The sequence below is a fragment of the Meles meles genome, chromosome 10 (assembly GCF_922984935.1).
Source record: "Meles meles chromosome 10, mMelMel3.1 paternal haplotype, whole genome shotgun sequence".
In the NCBI taxonomy this organism is placed as follows: domain Eukaryota; kingdom Metazoa; phylum Chordata; class Mammalia; order Carnivora; family Mustelidae; genus Meles; species Meles meles.
The window spans coordinates 62,869,904-62,893,888 of NC_060075.1; the positions used below are offsets into that span (position 1 = coordinate 62,869,904).

The 23,985-nt window shown below is 39.8% G+C and overlaps 1 protein-coding gene across 1 annotated transcript in view; it reads right to left on the reverse strand.

The window, feature by feature from the left end:
- Positions 1 to 50: 50 nt before the first annotated feature.
- SCIN (scinderin) overlaps positions 51 to 23,985 on the reverse strand; it is an 80,291-nt gene continuing 56,356 nt past the window's right edge. Inside the window, exons 9-16 of the mRNA XM_046020002.1 lie at positions 23,352 to 23,473; positions 17,052 to 17,142; positions 14,583 to 14,753; positions 7,905 to 8,082; positions 7,505 to 7,626; positions 4,572 to 4,649; positions 2,150 to 2,210; positions 51 to 889 (exon numbers count right to left, since the gene is read on the reverse strand). Of these exons, the coding sequence (XP_045875958.1) occupies positions 762 to 889; positions 2,150 to 2,210; positions 4,572 to 4,649; positions 7,505 to 7,626; positions 7,905 to 8,082; positions 14,583 to 14,753; positions 17,052 to 17,142; positions 23,352 to 23,473 (951 nt within the window). The 3' untranslated portion in view covers positions 51 to 761. The remainder of the gene's footprint in view (positions 890 to 2,149; positions 2,211 to 4,571; positions 4,650 to 7,504; positions 7,627 to 7,904; positions 8,083 to 14,582; positions 14,754 to 17,051; positions 17,143 to 23,351; positions 23,474 to 23,985) is intronic.

Genomic DNA, 23,985 nt, shown 5'->3' on the forward strand with positions numbered 1-23,985 from the left:
GCCATTAACTCGCATGTCATATTTAAATAAAATGTCACAACAAAAAAACCTTTCCAAAAGAGATGCATTTTAATGATGAAAGACAGCATTAATGAATTTTTTTCTACGTAACCTTTGTGGTATTAAACGTGTACTGTCAAATACATATATCTAACTGGATGAGACTACAATTATTTTGTCATGAAAAAGATGTGATTTCAAAGGCTTTTAAAAAGGCAAAAATAGTAAAGTTACTCTTAGAAGATGATACTTAGGAGTGAATGGTATTTGAGTGGCATTGGCTGAAGAAGGCAAATAACAAACATTTAAACCATCTTAACATAAACCTCATTGCAAATATACAATTCTTTTGAACACAGCAAATGGAAAGGAGAATAACCTCCAAGGCATTATGGCTTATGTCTCTGGCATATTAAAGAATTAGTTTGGCTAAAGTTTCCTGAATTATAAAATTCCCTGATAAACTCCCCTAGATTATGCATAGCTTTTCAAACCCTTAAAAGGTCATATAAAAAGATACAAAATGAGTTTTCAGCAGAGCTAATATTGGTCCATAACAAAAATTTACTTTAGGTTATTTTAAAATACTGACATAAGAAAAGTCTAGCTTAGACAGAATTTCAAACCAATATGAGGCATTAAAAAATCGTCATAGGGCTGAGGTTAATTTTCTAAAGTCAAACAAAAAACATTTCTTCCCCTCAAAACAGCAATGGACAGTGGCTCCAAAATATTTGTTTTTTTTTCCTGTAAAAACCTGTTTACCACCTTCTGGAATCCCAGCCCAGGAACCAGCCTGTAAATGTGGGTGGCTCATGGCCCTGTTTTACAATGACTATTGGTGTCCTCTTGTCTCTTCCAGAAGGGTCTGTCTCAAGATACATTTTGGCTATAAAGAATTGAAAGATAAACATATTCAGTTAGTTGTTTTAAAAAAAATTATTTAAATTCAGTTTAATTAACATATACTGTATTATTAGTTCCAGAGGTAGAATTCATCGATTGCATTTAAACCCAGTACCATTACTTCAAATGCCCTCCCTGATGCCCATCAGCCAGTTACCCCCCCCCACCCACCTCCCCTCCAGCAACCCTCACTTTGTTCCTTATAGTTAAGAGTCTCTTATGGTTTGCTTCTCTCTGTTTTCCTCTTATTTTATTTTTCCTTCCTTTCCTCTGTGTTCATCTGTTTTGTTTCTTAAGTTCCACATATGACTGAAATCATATGGTATTTGTCTTTCTCTGACTGATTTATTTCAGTCGTAAGTCTTCTGACTTAGCAGAATACACTCTAGCTCCTTTCATGTTGTTGCAAATGGCAAGATTTCATTTTTTTGATGGTTGAGTAGTACCCCATTATATATACGCATATATATATATACATAGATATGTCCCACATCTCCTTTATCCATTCATCTGTCGACAGACATCCGGGCTCTTTGCACAGTTTGGCTATTGTGGACATTGTTGCTATAAACATTGAGGTGGTTATGCCCCTTCAAATCCCTATATATGTATCCTTTGGATAAATACGTAGTAGAGCAATTGCTGTGTCATAGGGTCAGTTAGTTTTGATTAAACTAAAAATAACTATGGAGTGAAAAGTCTCCCAATAAAAATGATGAGTCAAATTTTCATCCCTGAAGAGCCAAATACTGTTCCATATGAACAATTCCTTATTGATTTCTCTCATCTGTCATGGATTGCACATGAGAGTCTAATGATTGCTAAAAAGATTTCAAACTTTAGAGAATTATCCTTATGGCATAATTATTCTTGTACTTATCAAAAATTAAAAAAAAATTGTTCCAGAAAGAACAGCATTACTCAAAAAGAATTTTTTTAAAAAATCTAGGTTATCATAGTTACAGAGGTTTTACTAGTTCTATAATAAAGTGAATTTGAAGTTTTCAGAATAAATTGATGTAATCATGTTCTAAATTAGGTAACACAACATTTTTCTTATTCTTATTCTGAAATTCTTCAGTTCAAAAAAACTCCATTACACTTCAGTTCAGAAAGCAAAAGCTTATTAGATTCTGCCCGGTTTTAATATGTGATTTTGAAGAATGTGGTGAAAAGAGCAGTCAGGAACTTCATAATAAGCACTCAGGGTAAATGCCATCATTGTCCGTGGGATCTCGCTTACCAGACTTCAGAGATTCCGTCCTCTCAACTTCATTGGCGTCTTTGCCGATCCAAATAAAAATCTGAAAAACGAAACAACAATAATATATACTGTTTGGGGAGTATTGGCTCGGTGCAAGCCCTGTACCAAGAGCTTCTCACACATGGCTCATTTCATCTTCACAGCAAGCCCCCAAGTTAGGGACGTTGAGAAGGAGGTACAGAAAAGGTGGTCTATCACTTTCCCAATGTTTGCATTTACTAGGAGATACTCGAAACTGATATCCAGCCAGTTTGGCTCCAGAATTCACATCCTGATATTTCAGGTTTATATAGTATTTTCTAGTTCATACACTTGTTCAAAACAACACATTGGCTGTTTTCTGCAGCTGCCCCTTTAAGGTATGTATGTAAGGCAGTCATTATCCCCATATTACTTTTCTCCGGCAGGGACCTCAGCCTCCCTTGCAAAGCCTCTGCCTTAAGCTTATAGTGTACACCTAAAACTGTATCTTCTAACACTTTGGTAAAAGTGCTACAATGTTTAGTATTTAAATATTGAGGTTTTAAAAATTTTTTGAGTTTTTTTTTAAACTGATATAATTACATATTCTGTATGTATCCTTCTTGTCAAATGCATAGGTTGTGAACTTCAATGCTGAAACATTCTCTTGAATTACCTTACATTTATTTATTTTTAAACATTTTATTTGTTTATTTATTTGAGGGGGGGGACTGGCACATGAGAGAGCAAGCATACCCAAGAGCTTGGGGAGGGCCAGAAGCAGGCTCCCCGCTGAGCAGGGATTCCTGATTTGGTGGTGGGGGGAGTGGGGAGAGGTGGAGCTGCTCAACCCAGGACCCTGGGATCATGACCTGAGCCAAAGGCAGATACTTAACCAACTGAGCAATCCATGTGCTCCTTATTTTATTAGTCTTTTTTTTTTTTAAAGATTATTATTACTTTTTTTTTTTTTTTTTAAGATTTTATTTATTTGTCAGAGAGAGTGAGAGCGAGCACAGGTAGACAGAGTGGTAGGCAGAAGCAGAGGGAGAAGCAGGCTCCCCGCCGAGCAAGGAGCCTGATGTGGGACTTGATGCCAGGACGCTGGGATCATGACCTGAGCCAAAGGCAGCCGCCTAAACAACTGAGCCAACCAGGCATCCGAGTATTACTTTTTAAAAGATTTTATTTATTTATTTGACAGACAGAGATCACAAGTAGGCAGAGAGGCAGGCAGAGAGAAAGGGAGAAGCAGGTTCCCCGCTGAGCTGTGAGCCCGATGCAGGGCTCGATCCCAGGACCCTGGGATGATGACCTGAGCTGAATGCAGAAGCTTTAACCCACTGAGCCACCCAAGCGCTTCTATTTTATAATTCTTTTTTAAAAAAATATTTTATTTTATTTATTTGACAGACTGAGAGAGCACAAGCAGGCAGAGCAGCAGAGGGAGAGGGAGAAGCAAGCTCCCCACAGAGCAGGGAGCCCATGCGCGACTCGATCCCAGGACCCCGGGACTATGACCCGAGCTGAAGGCAGTCGCCCAACCAACTGAGCCACCCAGGCACCCCTACCCCTATTTTATAATTCTTAATACACAAAGATGTTTTTATTGGCATGATGTTTTAAATTTCATATCTACAAATATGTGATCCATTCACCTAGGGACAATCTGTGACTAGATTCCAAATTCTAACATGTTAATTCTAGACCAAGAAGCTAAGGGATAATATAACCAAATGATTTTAGCAATTAAGAACAGACCTAGAAGTCTTTACTTACTGGTGTTGACTCTAAGAGTAAGCCTTATTCAGATGCAGGTATCATAGTTGTTTCAAACATTTTAGTTCCTAATATATCTATTTTTCCCTTCTATTATTATCAGTTTACACAAAGGCTAAAAAACAACAACAACAACAAAACCCCAGCTAGATATGGCATGCCAAATCCCCATTCATTTCCTCCCAAATAAAGCCACACATAACAGCAACATATTTTCTGTATAGAGTCACAACTATTCTGTGTCTGTTTCTTCCCCAGGGAAAAGGCCCCCCTATGATGACTCCTTATTAGATTTCAAGAAAAACTCTAAATCTTTGACTTTGCCGTGGTACTGTACCCCCAAGGCATTGTACCCACTAATGCATTTGCTACTTATATGAATGGATGAATGCATGAAGACATTAGTAGTGAATGAATTTTACACATGAATGAAAAATAGAACTTTTATGCCTAAAACTACACAGCTCCAGACGGTAGCATGGAATTTTTTCCACATTTGGAAATCAATTTGCTACAGGTATCAGTTTTATTTTTTGCCAAACTGTGTCGAGTCTTTCTAAAATACAGCCTAAACCCACAAGTCCATTTATTAATAGACTTGCCATTTTTCAGTGCCGGTTTTGCTAGCTCCCAAGTATAAATACACCAAATATGGTTTTACCTGTTCCCAAGCATCTAGTAACATGACATCATCTTCTGCTAAATCGTCCTGGGTGAACTCTCCTGGAACCTCTTCAATCTGAAATGTTTGAAAAAGCCTTAGGATCAAAGAGGAAAGCAATAATTTTTCTAATATATAGGGTACCAATGCATTGTATTATTTTAAAGCACCATAAAAATAAAGCTTGGTAGTCAATTTTTTGTTCTTTCTGGGTATTAAATATTTATGTAATTATTTGTTTGTTTAATCGTCTCTCACAAGCTGATGGAATCTGATCTGGGAAGCACAGTGCTTATGACAAACATGACACCTGAATGCCTCAGGGAGTCTACAGTCCGTTTGACCACAGTTCCACTGCCAGTCCCTTGTGACAAGCCGCTTCACAGATCTCCATTGCCTTCCTAGTCCCTAAAGACATTTGAGCTTATGGTCTAAGTATTCAGTTGTCTTTTATTTTCTAGGTCAAGACTGTTTTAATAAAATCAATAGGTCTGGTCATTTTCTAAATCAACAGTTCTTTTTTTTAAAGATTTTATTTATTTATTTGACAGAGAGAGAAAGAGAGCCCAAGTAGGGGGAATGATGGGCAGAGAGAGAGTTAGAAGCAGGTTCCCTGCTGAGCAGAGCGCCTGATTTGGGGCTCGATCCCAGGACTCCAGGACTATGACCTGAGCTGAAGACAGATGCCCAACGGACTGAGCCATCCAGGTGCTGCCTAAATCAACAATTTTTGACACAATGATATTCCATATGCAGTTTTATTATTATTATTATTTTAAATGTGTTAAATCATGTTCTCTGTAGTTAATTTTAAAGTCTGCTAGGGAGGGTTAGTTTAATGCACACACTACCAGTGGGCGGGTATTAATCCAAAGATCCAAATTTTTAAAGGATTCTGGATAACGAAGCCCCTGACTCTTAGGAAGGTATGGTAGACGGGACTATAGTTCTTAACTCTTCTTCACTCCTTCCCTCTGCTGTGTGAGTCTGTAGTACAGTCGAGTAAGTGGAGATATAGTCTTGGCCTTGGCCATGTCATATTAGCAAATGTGACTCTTCAAGGACCCTCTCATGCTCTTGGGCTCAGTTGTGGGAAAAACAGGCATGAATCCAACCTGTAGTTCAAAGGAGAACCTTCCAGACTTGGTCCCAGGCAACCTGCAGCCTTATGACCATAATAAATAATAATACTTATTGTAACCTGATGAAATGTTGAGACTGTTACATAAAAAACAAACAAAAACTACTTACAGAAGGCAAAAACTTAGTTTATATTATCTTTTTTATAGAATATTTATCAATCACATAATGATTTAAAAAAAAACTTTATCACTCCATATCAGGCACTGTTCTAACTCCTTTATATGAACAACTAATTTAATATTCACACAACTCTCTGAAGTGGGTACTAGGATTATCCCCATTTTACAGGTGAGAATACTATAGCACAGAGAGGGTAAGTAACCAGCCTAAGGTCACACAGCTAGTAAGTAATATCACCAAGTAAGTGATATTGCACAGGCAGATTGGTTCCAAAACTTATGCTTTTAACCCATAGGCTCTGCTGTCTTATGTGAATCTATAGGTCTAAGGTCTGCTTTTTGATGATGATAACTAGATCAAATACTTGTCAGTCACATTTCTTTTCCTCAAATTGTGAAGGGAATAGTCGGAGTTCCAAATATCAAACAAGAAAACAAGTAGGCGTAGAGGAAAAGTATATTTCCCTTAAATATGTTCATGACAAAAACAAAGACTAACAGATTTTTTTTTAAACCTGACTGAGAACAAAGCCTAGGTATTATTTTTGTAAAATACATCTTCATTGGAGATAAGCATGTTATTTACAGCAATAATAACAAATAATACTAATAAGAAATTTCAGAAGCATTAGTTGAAGAAATTGATTAGGTGCCATATCGAATCAACAGTCAAAAGAGTAAAATAACAGATTTTTTTTTCTGGCAAGTTTCTAAAATACAAGGATTTCCTAGAAAGTTCGTGAGCAACTGTGGTGCCCAACAACCAAATATTTATCACAATTTGAATCTTTAATTTGAACCTTCAAGTTTAAGGTCAAATCTCTTATAATCTTAAAGTGTTTGAACATGAGCATTTTCTTCCTCAAAGCATTTTATTTCTAGCAAGCAACATAGCTGGGGAATGATTTAGACAATTCATGTGTATGTGTTGAAAAATAAAGCTTGTATTCACCAGGACATGGTGACCAAATCTTTGTATCAAATTTTACATAAGAAAGAAGTCTGTTCTTTAAGCAAAATATTTACTCAAAAACCTACCATGTCAAACAGAGATGAGGGGCTGCACCCCAGGATATTTTAGAGCTCGATATAAAATCAGTCTTGTACACCAGATACTTTGAAATGTCTGCAATTCAAAGCCTGTGAATGACTATAAAATAAAACCTTCTTGCTGATTTCACTCAGTTTGCAGGTGCATATGTAGCTTTCTATGATTCTGCCCAATGATCATAATATTTTCATAATATTTCTAGTCAGTCAACATGGTGAAACTTTTTATTCCCTGGGAAATTAAAGTGTAAAACTGACACAGTTTGATCAGAAACCACCACGGTTTCCCACAGAAACTGTCAAATTATTAAGTTAGTAAATCCAACCACATGCATATTCATGGAGCTACAGCCTCATACTGACACAGGTGCCAAGTAGTTGATATTTTTTAAAATTAGCTTGATTTATGTAGTACTTTACGGTATTCCTATGCTTTCACATCCATTATGTCATTGACTCTTAAAATGAACTTGTGTAGAGCTAAGATGATCACCAGTTTGCAGATAAGCAAGCTAAAACTGAGAATCAGAGCACCGACGTGGCTGAAAAGTGTTAGAGCCCCATGAGAATGCCTCTCCCAATGTTCTTCGGTTCTACCCCCGTGTTTTGCAAGACACTCACGATGAATCGTCCAGTTTTGTTAGAGCAGCCGTAAAGCCGAGGTGGATGGTCTTCAGCCTGGGTTTCTAGCAGTGGAGAGGTCTGGTAGTGTTTTCTCCCTCCAAGGGAATCCCAAAACTCCTCTGTGAAAAACACAATGAGTTAGCCAATGCATTTCCAGGAGCCCAGAGCTGGTCTTGCCTTTACGTTAACAAATGGTATTATTTCATCTTGACTTTAATGTTAAGAAATTACTTAAATATAGCAGGTTCCATCACCCACTTTTGCAACTAAGGGAAGAATCTGCAATGCCCTATAACTGTTACAAAAGTCCTGTTTATGAAAAAGTTTTAACATGACATGATTAGCAATTATACCAAATACAAGTCCTGGCTAGTGTTCTTGACCCCACAGTACACACCTGGTTCCTCGCCTTCCTGAATCTTTGTGGTTTTGCATTTGAGGACACTTGCCACATACTCTGCTCCTCTCTCCTCCTCCTGGCTGGCACCTTTTCCTATCCAGATGTAGCCATTGTTTTGTCGCAGTTTCAAGACAAAAACATCATTGGAATTCAAAGACTGTGCATCAACATCTACCTAGAGTATAAAGAAAAATAACAGAGGGATTCAGATTCACCGCTACTCCCCCAATAAACATGTCTGAGAAGAAACCATCCATTACCTTCTGTCCTGATCCCAGGGTGGCACCAGGACACCACTCTGGCATTAGAAACAGTAGTAGTACTTTGCTGTGTATCACTTTTATGTTCAACTGCCCACAGACAGCGGCAGAGGGCTCTAAGAATAAAGTTGGCCAAACTTAAGTGAGAAGGAACAAAGATATTTAAAGAAACCGTAAGAATAGGCATCGACTAGGGCACCTGGGTGGCTCAGTGGGTTAAAGCCTCTGCTTTCGGCTCAGGTCATGATCCCGGGATCCTGGGATCGAGCCCCGCATCGGGCTCTCTGCTCCACGGGGAGCCTGCTTCCTCCTCTCTCTCTGCCTGCCTCTCTGCCTAGTTGTGATTTCTCTCTGTCAAATAAATAAAAATATTAAAAAAAATTAAAAAAAAAAAACAGGCATCGACTATAAGTGATGTTTGGAAAGTGGGTGTGATAGATACAAATGACACACATAAAGCAAAGATGTTCAATTTTGGGGGCACGTGGGTGGCTCAGTGGGTTAAGCCTCTGCCTTCAGGGTGGGTCATGATCTCAGGGTCCTGGGATTGAGCCCTGCGTCCAGCTCTATGCTCAGTGGGGAGCCTGCTTTCCCCTCTCTCTCTGCCTGCCTCTCTGCCTACTTGTGATCTATCAAATAAATAAATAAAAATCTTTAAAAAAAAAAAAGATGTTCAGTTTTTCTTTCCCCTATTTATGAGGTTTTTCCAAATAATCAGAGGGATACCTACTCAAAGCAATTTACAGATTTAATGCAATCCTTGTGAAAATACCAACAGTATTTTTCCACAGAGCTAGAACAAACAACCCTAAAATTTGTATAGAACCATGAAAGACCCTGAAGAGCCACAGCAATCTTGAAAAAGAAAAGACTAGAGGTATCACAATTCCAGACTTCCAAGATACATTACAAAGCTGTAGTGATCAAAACAGTATGGTACTGGCACAAAAAGACACATAGATCAGTGGAACAGAATAGAAAGCCCAGAAATACAGCCACGCTTATATGGTCAATTAATCTTTTTTTTTTTTTTTAAGATTTTATTTATTTATTTGACAGACAGAGATCACAAGTAGGCAGAGAGGCAGGCAGAGAGAGGAGGAAGCAGGCTCCCTGCTGAGCAGAGAGTCCAATGCGGGGCTTGATCCCAGCACCCTGGGATCATGACCTGAGCCGAAGGCAGAGGCTTAACCCAACTGAGCCACCCAGGTGCCCCAGGTCAATTAATCTTTGACAAAGGAGACAAGAATATGTAATGGGAAAAAGACCGTCTCTTCAACAGATGGTGTTGGGAAAACTGGACAGCTACATGCAAAAGAATGAAACTGGACCACTTTTGGATGCTTGGGTGGCTCAGCTGGTTATGGGTCTGCCTTTGGCTCAGAGAATGATCCTGGGGTCCTGGGATCAAATTCTGCATCAGGCTCCCTGCTCCATAGGGCCTGCTTCTCCCTCTTCCTCTCTTTCTCTCTCTCTCTTTGTCTCTCATGAATAAGTAAAATCTTTTAAAAAAAGATTTAAAAAAAAGCTGGATCACTTTCTTATACCATACACAAAAAGTAACTCCAGCTGGATTAAGGCCCTAAATGTGAGACCTGGAACTATAAAAATTTTAGAAGAGAGCAGAGGCAGTCATTTCTGACACTGGCCATAAAAAAGTCTTTCTAGATATATCTCCTGATGCAAGAGGAGCAAAAGCAAAAATAAACTATTGACACTACATCAAAATAAAAAAAAAAAACAAAAAAACTTCTGCACAGCAAGGAAACAACAAAACTAAAAGATACTCTACTGAATGGGAGAAGACATTTGCAAGTGGCATATCCAATAAAGGGTTAGCATCCAAAATATATAAAGAACTTAAGTAACTCAACACCAAAAGAACAAATAATCCAATTAAAAGTGGGCAGAAGACATGAATAGACATTTCTCCAAAGAAGACATCCAGATGGCCAAGGCACATGAAAAGATGCTCCACATCACTCCTCACCAGGGAAATGCAAATCAAAACCACAATGAGGTATCATCTTACACCTGTCAGAATGGCTAATATAAAAAAACACAAATGTTGGTGAGGATGTGGAGAAAAAGGAACCCTGGTGCACTGTTGGTGGGAATGGAAACTGGTACAGCCACTGTGGAAAACAGTATGGCATTTCCTCAAAAAGTTAAAAACAGAACTACCCCTGATCCAGTAATGGTGCTACTGGGTATTTACCAAAAGAATCTGAGAACACAAATTCGAAAGGACACGCACACCTATGTTTATTGAGCCGTTATTTACAATAGCCAAATTGTGGAAGCAGGCCAAGTGTCCACTGATACATGAGTGGATAAAGAAGAAGCAGTATATATATTATTCAGCCATAAAAAGCAAAGAGATCTTGCCATTGGTAACAACATACGTGGATCTATGGAATACGAGGCTAAGTGAAACAAGCCAGGCGGAGAAAGACAAGTAGCATGTAATTTCACTCATGTGTGGAATTTAAGAAAGAAAACAAACAAAAGGAAAAAAAAGACCAACCGAAAAACAGACCCTTAACTATAGAGAACAAACAGGGTTACCAGAGAGGTGGTGGGTGGAGAGATGGGTGCACTGAGTAAATATTTGGAAATGTTCCATCACTATATTGTAAACCTGAAACTAATGTAACACTGTACATTAACTATACTGAAATTTAAAAAAAGTAACCACAAAGGGACACCTAAAAATCGTAGAACAGGGACTGGAATCCAACGTTGGCAAAGAGGTAGCAATGCAAATTCACTAAAGGGTTCTCCAGGCTCAGATAAAGTATAACTCAAATTGTAAAAGGCTATAGCAGATTAGTAGCAGCACTGACATGCCCTTTCCTTTCAAGCAAGAAGCTGTGGCCACGGAGGGATGAGGAGGACCCACATGGGCCTGGACTCTGTCCTGAGGAGAAGGCAGAAGGCGGAACATCAGGGCAGGACAAGGCCTGGGAGTGAGCCCGAGGGCCCATGAGGGGCTTGTGCCTTCATGTCTACAGTCTTGGGATTCTGTGACTCTTGTTGGACTCCGTGAGAGCCTCTGTCTGACCACATGTCTATGTGACTATGACAGTACATGTATGACTTTCGGCACCACGTGGGACTCAATGTGATGAAGAAGAACCAGTGAGCACATCTGAGATGGAACAGCCACGAGGGAGGAAGGAAATACAAGTCTGGTGTGCTGAAGGCCACGTGCAGAGGGTGTTTCAAGAAGGTGCCAAATGATGGTGTTTGGCCAAACGGGTCAAGGTGCCATCAACTATGTGGACAGCTGAATTTCATTAGGCTCACCAGGACCCTGTCTCCAGAGAAAGCCCTAGAGGAGGAAGGAACAGTTGTTGGAACTTTTATTTTTTACTTATTTATTTATTAAAGTACAGTTGACACACAATCTGTTAGAAATGTTAGGGATGTATTCCAGGGGTTGCTAACATTCAGGGACGTAGGTATCATCCTTTTGTAGGAGAAACAATATTCAAAGGAATCTACCAGATGTGATGACGGAGACTGGTAGGAACCAGCACGGCCAGTTTCTCCTCCGAATGTCTCCTTATTGGCACAGAGGGAAGAGCTTGGAGGATAGACGGACAGAGGACAAGAGACCCACACACAGACTAGTGTGGCTTCAGGGAAGTAGCTCCAAAATAGAACATCATAAAGCTTTAGCCTCCCAGGAGAAGAAAACAGAAAGCCTTACAATGATTTTGATGAGCACACTTCAGAGAGGCTTGGAATGTGAAGGCCAGTTTGAGAGGTTACAAGCCAACAAAGGAACCACATCCGCAAGCAGCTCACATGCCTCCTAAAGACGTGCCTGCTGGGAAGGGACTAGGAATGCAAGGGTTCTCGACTCTTCCATCTGAAACCAGCTGAGAGTGCTGTAGAGGAGAGCTCAATGGTTAACTTGACAGATTTAAAAAAATATATATTAGTCATAATAGAACATATGAGAATCCATGTACAGAATGTTCTAGATGAGGTCAATATACATGATGGGCATTTAAATGATAAGACTGAATGAGATCGCCATGGAGAGGGCCAAGACTGAGCCCAGGAGTTTTTGGAGGATGGGCAGAGGAGAAGCAGAAACAGGACTGGTGCAAGAAGTGGAGTGAAAACACTCTTCGGAAACTTGGAAGAAATCCTGGTAAGTGTGGTTGCTTCAGAGGCCTAGTGAAAAAAAATAGTGTTTCAAGAAGCTAGGGAAGGGTGACTGTGGCAAAAGCCTGTGGAAGGTTAAGGAAAGGGGTTAGAAAAGATAGTTCTGTCTCCACAAAAGGCAGGCACTAGGTAACAGGCTAGGAACGGCTGGAACATCGCCCAAGGAGAGTGACTTTATAAAGAAGAGGCTTAACCACGAAGACAAGGGAGGGAGTGAGGCCAATGCTTTTGGGGATCTGTGCTCTCTTAAGAAGGGCAGAGAGAGGATATGGTAGCTGGGAGGGTTGGGGTTAAGAGAGGGTTTTTCATGGAAAACGGGAGTGTTTTGAAGGCATGCTTGTTATCGGAAGTAAATGATCCAGAAGAGAAGAATACACTGATGATAGAGAAGAGAAAGGTTGCGGCCCGCCATAATGATGAATTGGAGTTACGTAAGAACACAGAACAGAGGGGAAATCCAGGAAAGTCCACAGGAAGTCAAGAGGGCTGGGACAGAAGTTGGGGGTAGTGGTAGTGGTAGGAATTTGGTCTCAGGACAGGAGTCACATTTTATTTATTTACATAATAAATATGTATTAATTTATTTACCAATATATTACTTTTTACAAACATTACTTTGTAATACTAATTTATGGGTAGAGTATATTGGTATTAATTTATAAAATAATTTAGTATTTATATCTAAGTAACTATTATAAAATACTTATAAATTATGAAATATAAATAAGTTACATTTGCTTCATGAAATAGGCAGGAAGGAGAGTATATGTGTAGAGGCAGGAGCGCTCTGGTGACACTGGAGGGGACTAGATGAGGTGACTCTTGTGTGATTACATTTCTGTTCTCTGAGAACGCTGACTCCGTGCTCAGTGGAGAGCAGGCGTGTTGCAGGTTTGGAGAGGGAAGACATGAAGGGTGTGTTGGATGGAGAGGGTTCAGGGACTTCGGTTTGAGACTGGAAATTGCTGGAATGTGCGTCCTAGAGCAAAGCGACCAAATGACAGGAGAGGGTTGTCAGAGATTAGATGCTGGAAACAGATTTTCGAGGTGCTAAAGTTATAGCAAATTTCAGTACAGGACCACATGGGTGTGAGATAAAAGGGGTCAAGGACAAGACTGTTTGATGAGAGAAGCCAGAGGGATGGAGTTAGTGAGACAATGGCTGAAGCCACCAAAGAATAAGAGGGGTAGGGCTGGTGGCTCCATGGACAATGGCACAAGGATGCTGAGGGAGGGGAGTCTGATAAGAGGGACAAAAGTCAAGGAGGCAAGAGTGGGCCAAAAGGGTACCCTACTCACCCCCATACCTGGTAAGAGAGCACTGAGGAAAAACAACTTGCACTTGCGAGGGCTATATGAGAATCTGTGTCCTCAGAGGACGCCATAGAGCAAGAAGGTATAGGCGGAGGCTGGTTTAGAGAAGAGATGGCAGGTGGAAGGTATGTCACGACCCAGCTGGTTTCAAGGGCTCAGCGGAATGGCTTGTGGCAAAGGGAAGTGTTAGCAGGTGGGTCCAGGTGTGGGGATTACAGAATGTGGTGGGCAGTTTAGGGGTGACTGGGGAGATGTGGATTTCAACAGTGACAGAGATGTCTGGATTATGAAATGTGATGGATGGTCCCAGAGGTCAAAACACTCAGCCATTAGACACCTGGGCTTGCTGGCTTGTCCATAGCTAGAGGTCTTCTTGTCTTCTGACCTGTGACATGGAGTTTGATTTGTTTCCCAGCTGCTGTGAGAGACAGATTATTTGGCTGGTTGAGTTATGGTTGCAGCCCAATACGGTGAAGCCTGCTTTCCACATTTGTTACACTTGGACAAACAAGGGTTTTCCTCTTGACTTTCCCCTGTGACCACCTGACCATCACCTGCCATCCATCTTCCTCCAGGCCTTTCTAAAAGATAAAGCTTCAGGCCTTTGACCATTTGATTTGTTACATTACTCTTAAAATTTTTTTTTTTTTTTTAGTACAATGCATTTGAAAAGTGCGGGAGGCCTATTATCCAGAGTTCACTTTTTACTTGGTTCTCCTGCTTTTGTTTTGTGGGGTGTGTGTGTGTGTGTGTGTGTGTGTGTGTGTGTGTGTGTTTTGTTTTGATTTTGGTGAACAATGGATTAATTATCGAAATAGAGGGAATCTACTTGCCAATTTTTTGAAGACTAATATTTGTTGATAGCTCAGGTCCACTGGGAAGTCCATAAATGGGGTGCATCTGATTGAATGCATGGCATTACCTCCATGATTCTGGTGATGGATGCCAGGTTTCTCCGGACTTGAAAGAGGCGTGTAGGGGGAGCAGGTGCCTGACCTCCTTTCTTTGATGTTCCATTCTTGTAAATAATGAGCGGTTTGTCTTTGAACAAACTCAGCAGGTGAGCAGGCTCTTTGCCTTGGGAGACTCGGATCTGGGAGCAGGAAGGATAAAAGAAACGTAAGGAAGGATGCAATGAAGGAGGGTTGTATTTCCACACGTGTTATCTTCCCTTTTGAAAACAGTGCAAAAAATAAAAATAAATAAGAAATCGAGAGCAGGAGGCATGGTGATTAACAGAAAATATAGGTGAATGCTAATGAAGCACGGTTTTCTGGCTGAGTTAAGTGTCTTTGACTCCAGACACAGCACACTGAACTGTTTCTTCCAGGGGGAGACATCACCGTATGGCACTGTGTCCTGCTTCCAGAAAGTCCAAAGCTCTAAGTGTGTTCATGCACATCTCCAAAAGAGAAAAGACAGCAAAGTGCTGATGTACACCATTGTTTGTAAAAATTACTCTTTTTTCAAGAGCACTGACACTTGACAGTTGTGTAGTGACACACTTGTTTCAGAAATGTTTTGGATCTTGTTCAGAAGGTAAGGAGATGTGCATTGAAATGCTTCCAAAAATAAGACGACACCAAAGCATAGTCATTATTTCTACATCTCTGCAACCATGAGATGAAAAAATGATGACAATCTGGCTTCCAAACATCAAAATCTGGCAAAAATAAATAGAATTTGTTTTCTACTTTTTATTCATAGTGATGGTAATAGATTTGCTTGATATAAGCACTTTAAAAATATGAAATATAAGGACTTTTCAGGACAAGGAAATTAAAGAAAGTAAATGGTAAATTATTTACTTTCACTTGTTAACTTAACACCAGACATTGGATTAGAAATGAGTTTCTTATTTCTTACATAAATTGTTGATGCAGTTTTTTACATAAAGAGTTCAACTTTTGTGTCAGCTCTCTATTTTTTTAATTATTTCAATTTTTTTAAATTATTATTTTATTTAAAATTGAACTGTCTTATGCACCCTGGTGTGTCTTTTTCTAGAAGCCCAAGTAAATGGGAATACTGATGCACACACCATAGCAGGGATGCTTAGGGAGTACTAAAAATAATTAACTTCACAGATATCTTTTTTTTTTCATTTCATTTAAAAAAATTTTTTTGAGCAATTTCTATGCCCAACCTGAGGCTTGAACTCACAACCTCAAGATTAAGGGTCGCATGACTCATGACTGAGCCAGCCAGGTGTCGCCCACAGGTATCTTCCAATTAGTAGGCATTCAAATAAGCAAGTAGCAACTCACAGAAATCTTTTTTAAGTCACAACCCCAAAGCTTAGGATGAGGTGAGCTAGGATTACTTAAAACTGTTGCTGGCTTGGCACTTCCCTTAACACTGAGTAAAAACCTCAATCGCCAACATAGAAAAAAAAAAAAAAAAAAAAGAGGGAGGGAGCCAATAATTAAGATCCATTTTTCCATTGTTAAATTAAAATAAAAGAGATCAAGGTTAAGTTGAAAATGTTTCACTACTGTTAACGTACTCTACAAAGGAATTTAAAACAGCCCATCGGGGACTGGAGTTGTTTAAACATTACTGTGAACTACTGCCATCTAGTGATTAAACAAAACATTACCATTTCATTGAGAATTTGGGATGCGACAGACTAACAATGGAAATTCATTCATTGGGTATATCGAATATTTTATTACAAAATACAGAATTTATAAGTCACAATGTATGTCTTCAAAGTTTTTGAATAATTTGGTAAGGAACACTTTAAACATTAATTAAATGATACTCATGTCAGTTCTTAACTAGAAATATTTCATTCAAGAAGTGAATATAATAGTTCAGAGGAAAGTAGAGTTCAGTGCATTTAAAGAATTCAGTTATCTTGCTAATTTATAAAAATATTAAAAAGTTAATATGAAACTTCAAATTTTAAGCTCTAACTTGCTTCATATATTGACTGTCAAGTACCAAGACAGGAAAGAAACCAGTTAGAAGACCAAATTTGGCGTCCACACCTTAAATTTTATGTACTAAAATATCTGACTTACCTCAGTGTTTTAATTATTATCTTTTAAGAAGTAATTACACACTTACAAAGATCTGAAAACTGGAAAGTGATCAGCTGGGAGTAATAACTTGGGTAGAACAGTTTTATGTCAAATAACTGTCAATTCCTTTGGTTCCTTTGATCTGTTACTAGTTTTTTGTTTTTGCTTTTGGTTTTCAATTTTGTTTGCTCCCTCTTTTCCAGAATCTGAGAGAAGTCTTATGGCATGAGAGTAGGAACCTTTAAGTTGCAATGAAAAAACGTAATATCTAGGAAAGGCCAAATTCCCATCCCAAATGGAGAGGAAGTCTTTAACTACTGGGCTAGCAAATAACGTGGGTGAGTTCTGGGAGAGAAACACCCAACCTGCACAGCCTGTCCTCCGAGGGACCTATCCAACTGAACGGTCAGGAAGGCAGATGTTGTCAGCTCGTCTCTTGTGGCATCTGCTCCTTGCCTGGAGGAACCAAAGTAAAGAAAATTAGCTTGTATTTAAGTTTTAAGACTTTCTAGTGTAGGCATTTCAGAGATTTAAGTCATTAGGAAAGATCAAGATGAAACCATTTTGACATGATACGGCCAGAGAAGCTATCATTTTTCTGAAAGTGCTAACATTGACCCATGAATTGCCCTGTGTATTGCCTAAAACTCCACATGATAATTATATTTTTTATCCTCATTTTATAGGAAAAGAAATTGAGGCTTATCTCCTTATATAACTTAGCTCAGTAATGAGGTCTGTCTCATTTTAAGTGGGGGCTGCCTATTTTGGGAAATCATCTCCACAGTAAAAATAATCCATCTGAGTGTAATATGAGCCTTATCTATTAGGCTGGATATTAGAAGCATCCTATCTTTACATCAACATTTGGTGACCACAGTAACAAATGTCTGGACCCAGAAAAATTAAGGAAAGAATCATCAGAAGTATGTGACGGAGTGGCCCCATTTTGTCATACTAGCAATTCTTTAAAGGTTTTATCCATAAAACCATAAGAGTGGCTCAGTTACCGGAGACCCAGACAGGGGTCAATAAATCAGTTTGTCCAGTTCATTTGCAATTTCTCTTTCTAAGGTACCTTGTGGCTATAACTCCAACCACTAGCTTAACCTGTACAGCAAGCTTTGGGAGATCTGCTTGTTTGATGAGTTTGTGGGGGGAAAGCCGAAGCACTGAGCATGGTTTGTTTCTAGCCAATTATCCCACCTCTGCCTGACTAGGGGTTAGCGGCAAAAATACTAATCCTGGAATCGAATTTCAGAAGCTAACCCTATTAGGTGTCAGGGTGGCTCAGTCTGTTATGTGTCTGACTCCTGATTTTGGCTCGAGTCATGATCTGGAAGTCATGAGATTGAGCCCCGCATTGGGCTCTCTGCTCAGCGGGGAGTCTGCTGGAGTCTCTCTCTCTCCCCCTCGCTTGCTGCCCCTCCCCCCAACTCACATACGTACACTTGTTCTCTTTTTCTCAAATAAATAAATAAATCTTCTTTAAAAAGGAGTCAACCACATCTTTTCTTCTGAAACCTTAAGAGTGACCTACTTGTCCAATACCCAGAATAGATTAGCAATAACCTTCCATCCTGGGCAATACACATATACCCGTACACATACCCCAAAACACTGGGTACAGGAAACAAGTTTTGTTGATTTCAGAGTATTTCATTGCACCACAACAGAGTCAAATGATAGAAAAAAGTTCTACAAAGGGGTGGGGGAGACGTGCTCATGTGAGGCACACATTCAAAAGAAAATTAAAAATGTTTTCCCTAATAAAGGCACTCATAAAAATGGTCTAAATTTTTCAGGAGCCTATAATGTTAACAAACACTTCCGCAAGCCTCTGGGAGCACCGAGTAGGGAGTAACACAGAGCTGGGGATGAGAGCTGGGTCGGTTACCACCTGTCCTTTCTCTGTCACATCCGCAGTTCCCTGCCGAGTTCTCTATTTCCTTTTTTTTTAATCTGTAGGAAAACATTCAACTGACTATAGACATTATCACCAAACTTTTGTCTCAATTTCCATTTTTTTTTCCTTGAAGTATCTCATCCAGCAAACCTGGAAACCCTCACCAAACTCCCACCTTCTGATGCTCTTAATAAATTTTTCACTACTTACCTCCAGCTCCTCTTCCACCTCATGTCAAAGTGACCCTTGCTCCCATCCACACAGATTCAGACTCATTTGCTTTATGGATCTGTGACCCAGGGGGTCAAACACTCCACCACAACTAAGACATAATAAAGTTGCTCTTCACCTCCGGTTTTGAAAACCTACACTTAGGGGCAGTGGGGAGGGAGGGGGAGAACTCTACGTTGACATGATTTCTTCTTTATAAATCTTTGGCACTTTTACTCATTACAAATAAATGCTGCAGGAAAATAGAATTTACTGCTTTGAGAGATTCATCATTGTCATTGTTCAACATTTGTTCAATTTCAACTACCTGACATCCCCGAGAAAAGATCACATTTTAGAATATAAGTGGTTTCAGAAATTTTTTAAAAAGCCACAACAAATATGTGTATGCAGTAGTTGATTTAATTCTAGTCCTTCATCTTTTACTGTGCCTCGGACTTAACCATTTACATTCCTGTATCAAAATTATCATATAACCTGGGAAGCTGTTTAGTTTGAAAGCTAATATTCAAGAGATCTGCTTATTTTCTAAACGTCTCTACACTGCCTTTACACAATCTTTTGAAGTCCTGCAAACCACACAAAGTTAACAAACTGACATATTTAACATCCATGAAAATAAGACTCTCAAAAGGACCCTCAAATATCTAACTTATCTTCTTGATATCTCAAAAAATTATAAATTCTCATCATAGGAACCTTGAACACATAAAATTGGAAAGAACAAATGTAAATGACCTCTTCTTCTACCCTAACCCCATCCTAAAGAGAGTAATTTTATAAAGAATATAGCATATTCTCACTTTTTCCCTCTGAATTTTTTACAGTGAGGGCCAAACCTGCCCTCCTCCTGAGTTTCTTATCTCAGTGAATGAAACACTACCCATATGTGCATGGACCAAAAATCGGGGTCCACCTGTGATTTGGTCATCTTCCCTGTTTCTCATACCCAGTCTTTCCGATACCAATGCCTTAATACTACAAACTCATCTTATCTGTTCCCTTCCTGTTGCTCTAACACTGAGTTCTGGCCACATGATCCCTTGGTTGAATTACTGCAACAACACATTCCCAGTGGCTTCCCTGCCACCAACCTTCTCCCATCAGCCCATTCTCAGAGATGTCAACCAAAAATAATTTCTGTAAGAGGAAAGCCACGCATATTGCTCCCTGAGCAAACTCTGTGACTGGTTCCCAATGCCCTGAAAATAAAGTTCATCCTCCCTAGGATGGTTCCAAAGCTGTTCACAGGTTGGCTCCTTCTGATTTCTCTGATTTTATCTTTTGCTCCCTAACTTTGCTCCAGCCATAAGTTGGTGCTAGTAAATTAGTAAATTAGAGCACACGTCCCCTGCAGTGCTTAGTACAACTTCTCGATTTGCTTGCCTGCCGACCTGCTCCTCTGTTCCCAGTTAGATGTCACTTCCAGGAAGCCTATGGGTGGGCTTGGTGTCTTGTCTAGAATTCCCCAAAGATTGAGCCTGATTTTTATCTTAAAATCCTTCACACTTCATTGAAATGCCTGTTAATCACCTGCTTCTTTTTAAAGTATCAAATCTTGGGGCACCTGGATGGCTCAGTGGGTTAAGCCTCTGCCCTTGGCTCAGATCATGATCTCAGGGTCCTGGGATCGAGCCCCACATTGGGCTCTCTGCTCAGCAGGGAGCCTGCTTCCCCCTCTCTCTGCCTGCCTCTCTGCCTACTTGTGATCTCTGTCTGTCAAATAAATAAATAAAATCTTAAAAAAAATAAATAAAGTATCAAATCTTGGGACACGGGTCATTTTTTTTTTTCACCACAGTATCTTTAGTATCTATCTAGCACAGTGCTTGGCGCATAGAAAGTGCTCGGTGAATACTTTCAAATGAGTTGAGAAAAAGTAACTGCATTTAACATTTATCATCCAATTTAGTCTGTCTTCGTTACAACCACATAGTTGTTTACGTAGATGGTGAATTATCAATTTTTCAAAATATGCTCTTGAGCTGCTTGTTTCATCTCTCTTGTCTGAGCTAAGTGCCACAATCAATTAGATTTTTTATATGCAAAAGAGAGCGGAGAGAAAGACCAAGAAACAAAATATGAAAGAAAAACTGACTGAGAACAACCGATTTATACCTGTAAAGGCCATGCTTTCCAGAAACACTTTTCTTTTTCTTTCTTTCTTTCTTTTTTTTTTTTAAGATTTTATTTATTGACAGACCACAAGTAGGCAGAGAAGCCGGCAAAGAGGGAGGAGGAAACAGGCTCCCTGCTGAGCAGAGAGCCCGATGCAGGGCTCGATCCCAGGACCCTAGGATCATGACCTGAGCCGAAGGCAGAGGCTTTAACCCACGGAGCCACCCAGGTGCCCCCAGAAACACTTTTCTGAACTAAAATTTTGGAAGAAGAAATTGCAAAAGAAGGACAGAGCTTACACCAGGGTATAGGCATGCTCAGCTTTAGACTTAAAGAGAGTTGTTTATCAGTGTGAAATGTTCCTTCATCACGTACAACAGTTGTGCATTTGGGTTAAGTTACTTCATCTTAAGTTCCTCCCCTCCCTTTCTGTCTTTCAAAAATAACCTGGTTGTGAGGAAGAAACTAATAATGGAAACACCTAGCACTTTGCTGGCACAAACATGCTGCTCAAAAAAAGGTTACTATGAAGATGACATCATAAACTCAGAGTCAAGTAGCTAAATACATTAATGATTGACAGGATGTGATGGGAACCGTTGCCTAAGGTGATGCAGGGCCTGTTAATCAGGAGAGTGCATGTGGATCATCTGGGGATCTTGTTCAACTGCATGTTCTGCTTTAGTGGGCCAAAGGTAGGTCCTGGAATTGTATGTTTCTTATTTTTTTTTCTTCAAGATTTTATTTATTTATTTGACAGACATCACAAGTAGGCAGAGAGGCAGGCAGAGAGAGATGGAGAGCAGGCTCCCCACTGAGCAGAGAGCCCGACGCTGGGGTCGATCCCAGGACCCTGGGATCATGACCTGAGCCGAAGGCAGAGGCTTAACACACTGAGCCACCCAGGCACCCCAAATTGTACATTTCTAACCAGCTCCCAGGCAATGCTGATGTTTCTGGTTCCCGAACCACCCTTTGGACACCAAGAGCCTCTAGGATAAAGATGATCATCCCATCTCCTGAACTTGGTTGGCCTCAAGGCACTGGTCAGGGTAAGTGGTAAGTGGTTACACTGTCCAGATGGAGGTGACTGTCATCTGCAGGACCCTCACCATAGAGAAACGTCAGCACATCAACGGAGACCCGTGTCCATGTACACTCAATACACCCACTGAATGCTGCCATCACCATGGAGGCAAAAGTAGGATCCTGTTTCACCCCTGTACCTTCTACTCCGAATTCACTTAATAAAAAGTTGGAGAATCTGACACTATGATTTGTTGCAGAATCCCCATCCCTTTGGAACAGGCCAGCATGGTATGTATACTTAACTTACCCGACTGGACATTTCCCGCTGATCAGAGCCTTGGCACTGGACTCTTTAAGTAAACTTAACCTTCAATTAACTTGAATTATTATGCAAAACCACATAAGACATGGGTGTACTGGCATTTTTTTTTCTCCTTTATTGCCACAAATTTCATGGGGACCAAGAGTAAAAATGCATCAATTTGAGGTCCCTGGGGTATGAAACAGAACCATAAATGATATATATCCCCCAGAGGGTTTGCCTCACTGCCACTTTGCAGTTCCAATTACGAAGGGCCTCAGTGAATTCTAACAATAAGAACGCATGGTAGTCAGTACTAGCAAACTGGAGTTAGCTTGCACAGGAGGCGAGATATTCAACAGCATATCTACTAAAAGAACACAACATTTGGATACCAAAAATCTTGTTCCTAGAGTAGAAAGGATGATTTTAAAATAATTTATTTACTTATCTAAGAGAGAGAGTGAGAACATGCATGAGTGGGGGGAGGAGCAGAGGAAGAGGAAGAAAGAGAACCTCCAGCAGTCTCTCCGCTGAGCTAGGAGCCCGACCCAGGGACTTGATCTCACAACCTTGAGATTGTGTCTTGAGCTGAAATTAAGAGTCGGAGGCTTAACCAGCTGAGTTGCCCAGGGGCCCCTAGAAAGGATGATTTTTATCTAACCCTTCCTGCTTGTGGAGAAGAGCTACAAAATAGAGTCAAAAAGCATATTGAAAGAAAGTACCACATGCATGCTATACAAATCTCACCGGGGTAACTATAGGATAATTCTACTCCTTGTCCCGTGGAATTTTTTTTTTTTTTAAAGATTTATTTATTTATTTATTTGACAGACAGAGATCACAAGTAGATAGAGAGGCAAGCAGAGATAGAGAGGGGGAAACAGTCTCCCCACTGAGCAGAGAGCCCGACATGGGGCTTGAGCCCAGGACCCTGGGATCATGACCTGAGCTAAAGGCAGATGCTTTAATCCACTGAACCATCCAGGCACCCTGTCCTGCGGAATTTGATGAAATGTAACTTTGGAGTAAAATCTGTCCACCTTGAAACTTAAGATTTTAAGAAAGAGGAGAACTTACCAGGTGTAGATGATCTGTCCTCTGGGATAAGTATAGAGTATAATGTAGCAGTCACCACCATAGAATTCACCATAAGAGTTCTGGTCAGTTTCAATCCTACCATTATTTTCTACACGCCATATCTGAAAGGAATGGAATATTCATATCAAAATTAAAATTTTCTTGATCTAATTGTACTTCTCAGGAGTTATTTTTTTTTTAAATTTAGATCTATTGTTAAACAACTTTTAAATTACTTTTGTAACTATCTTATAAACAACAGGAAGAAACTTTATCAGTTTGACCATTGGTTCACTGATTTTCAAAGTGTTTATATATATATTTTTTGCATCCTCCAGAGTACTTACATCAGTTCTGAGCCTGTTAATACATACCTACTGTTTGATTGATTAGTGAAAATAACACGAGACTCTGGTGGAATAAGGAACTAAATTATTCGGCTCAGACATATGTCTCTTAACTTGCATAAAATATTTCATTCATTGGGAGAAAACCTGTTTGTTTATTAAAAATTTTTTTTCCCTGCACAGTAAAGTATAATTATTTCCTCAGGCAAGAGTGACAGATAGGGACCAAATAATCAAGATGCCAATTGCTTGACTATTTTCAAGAGGTGCCATCTAGGCATAAGACT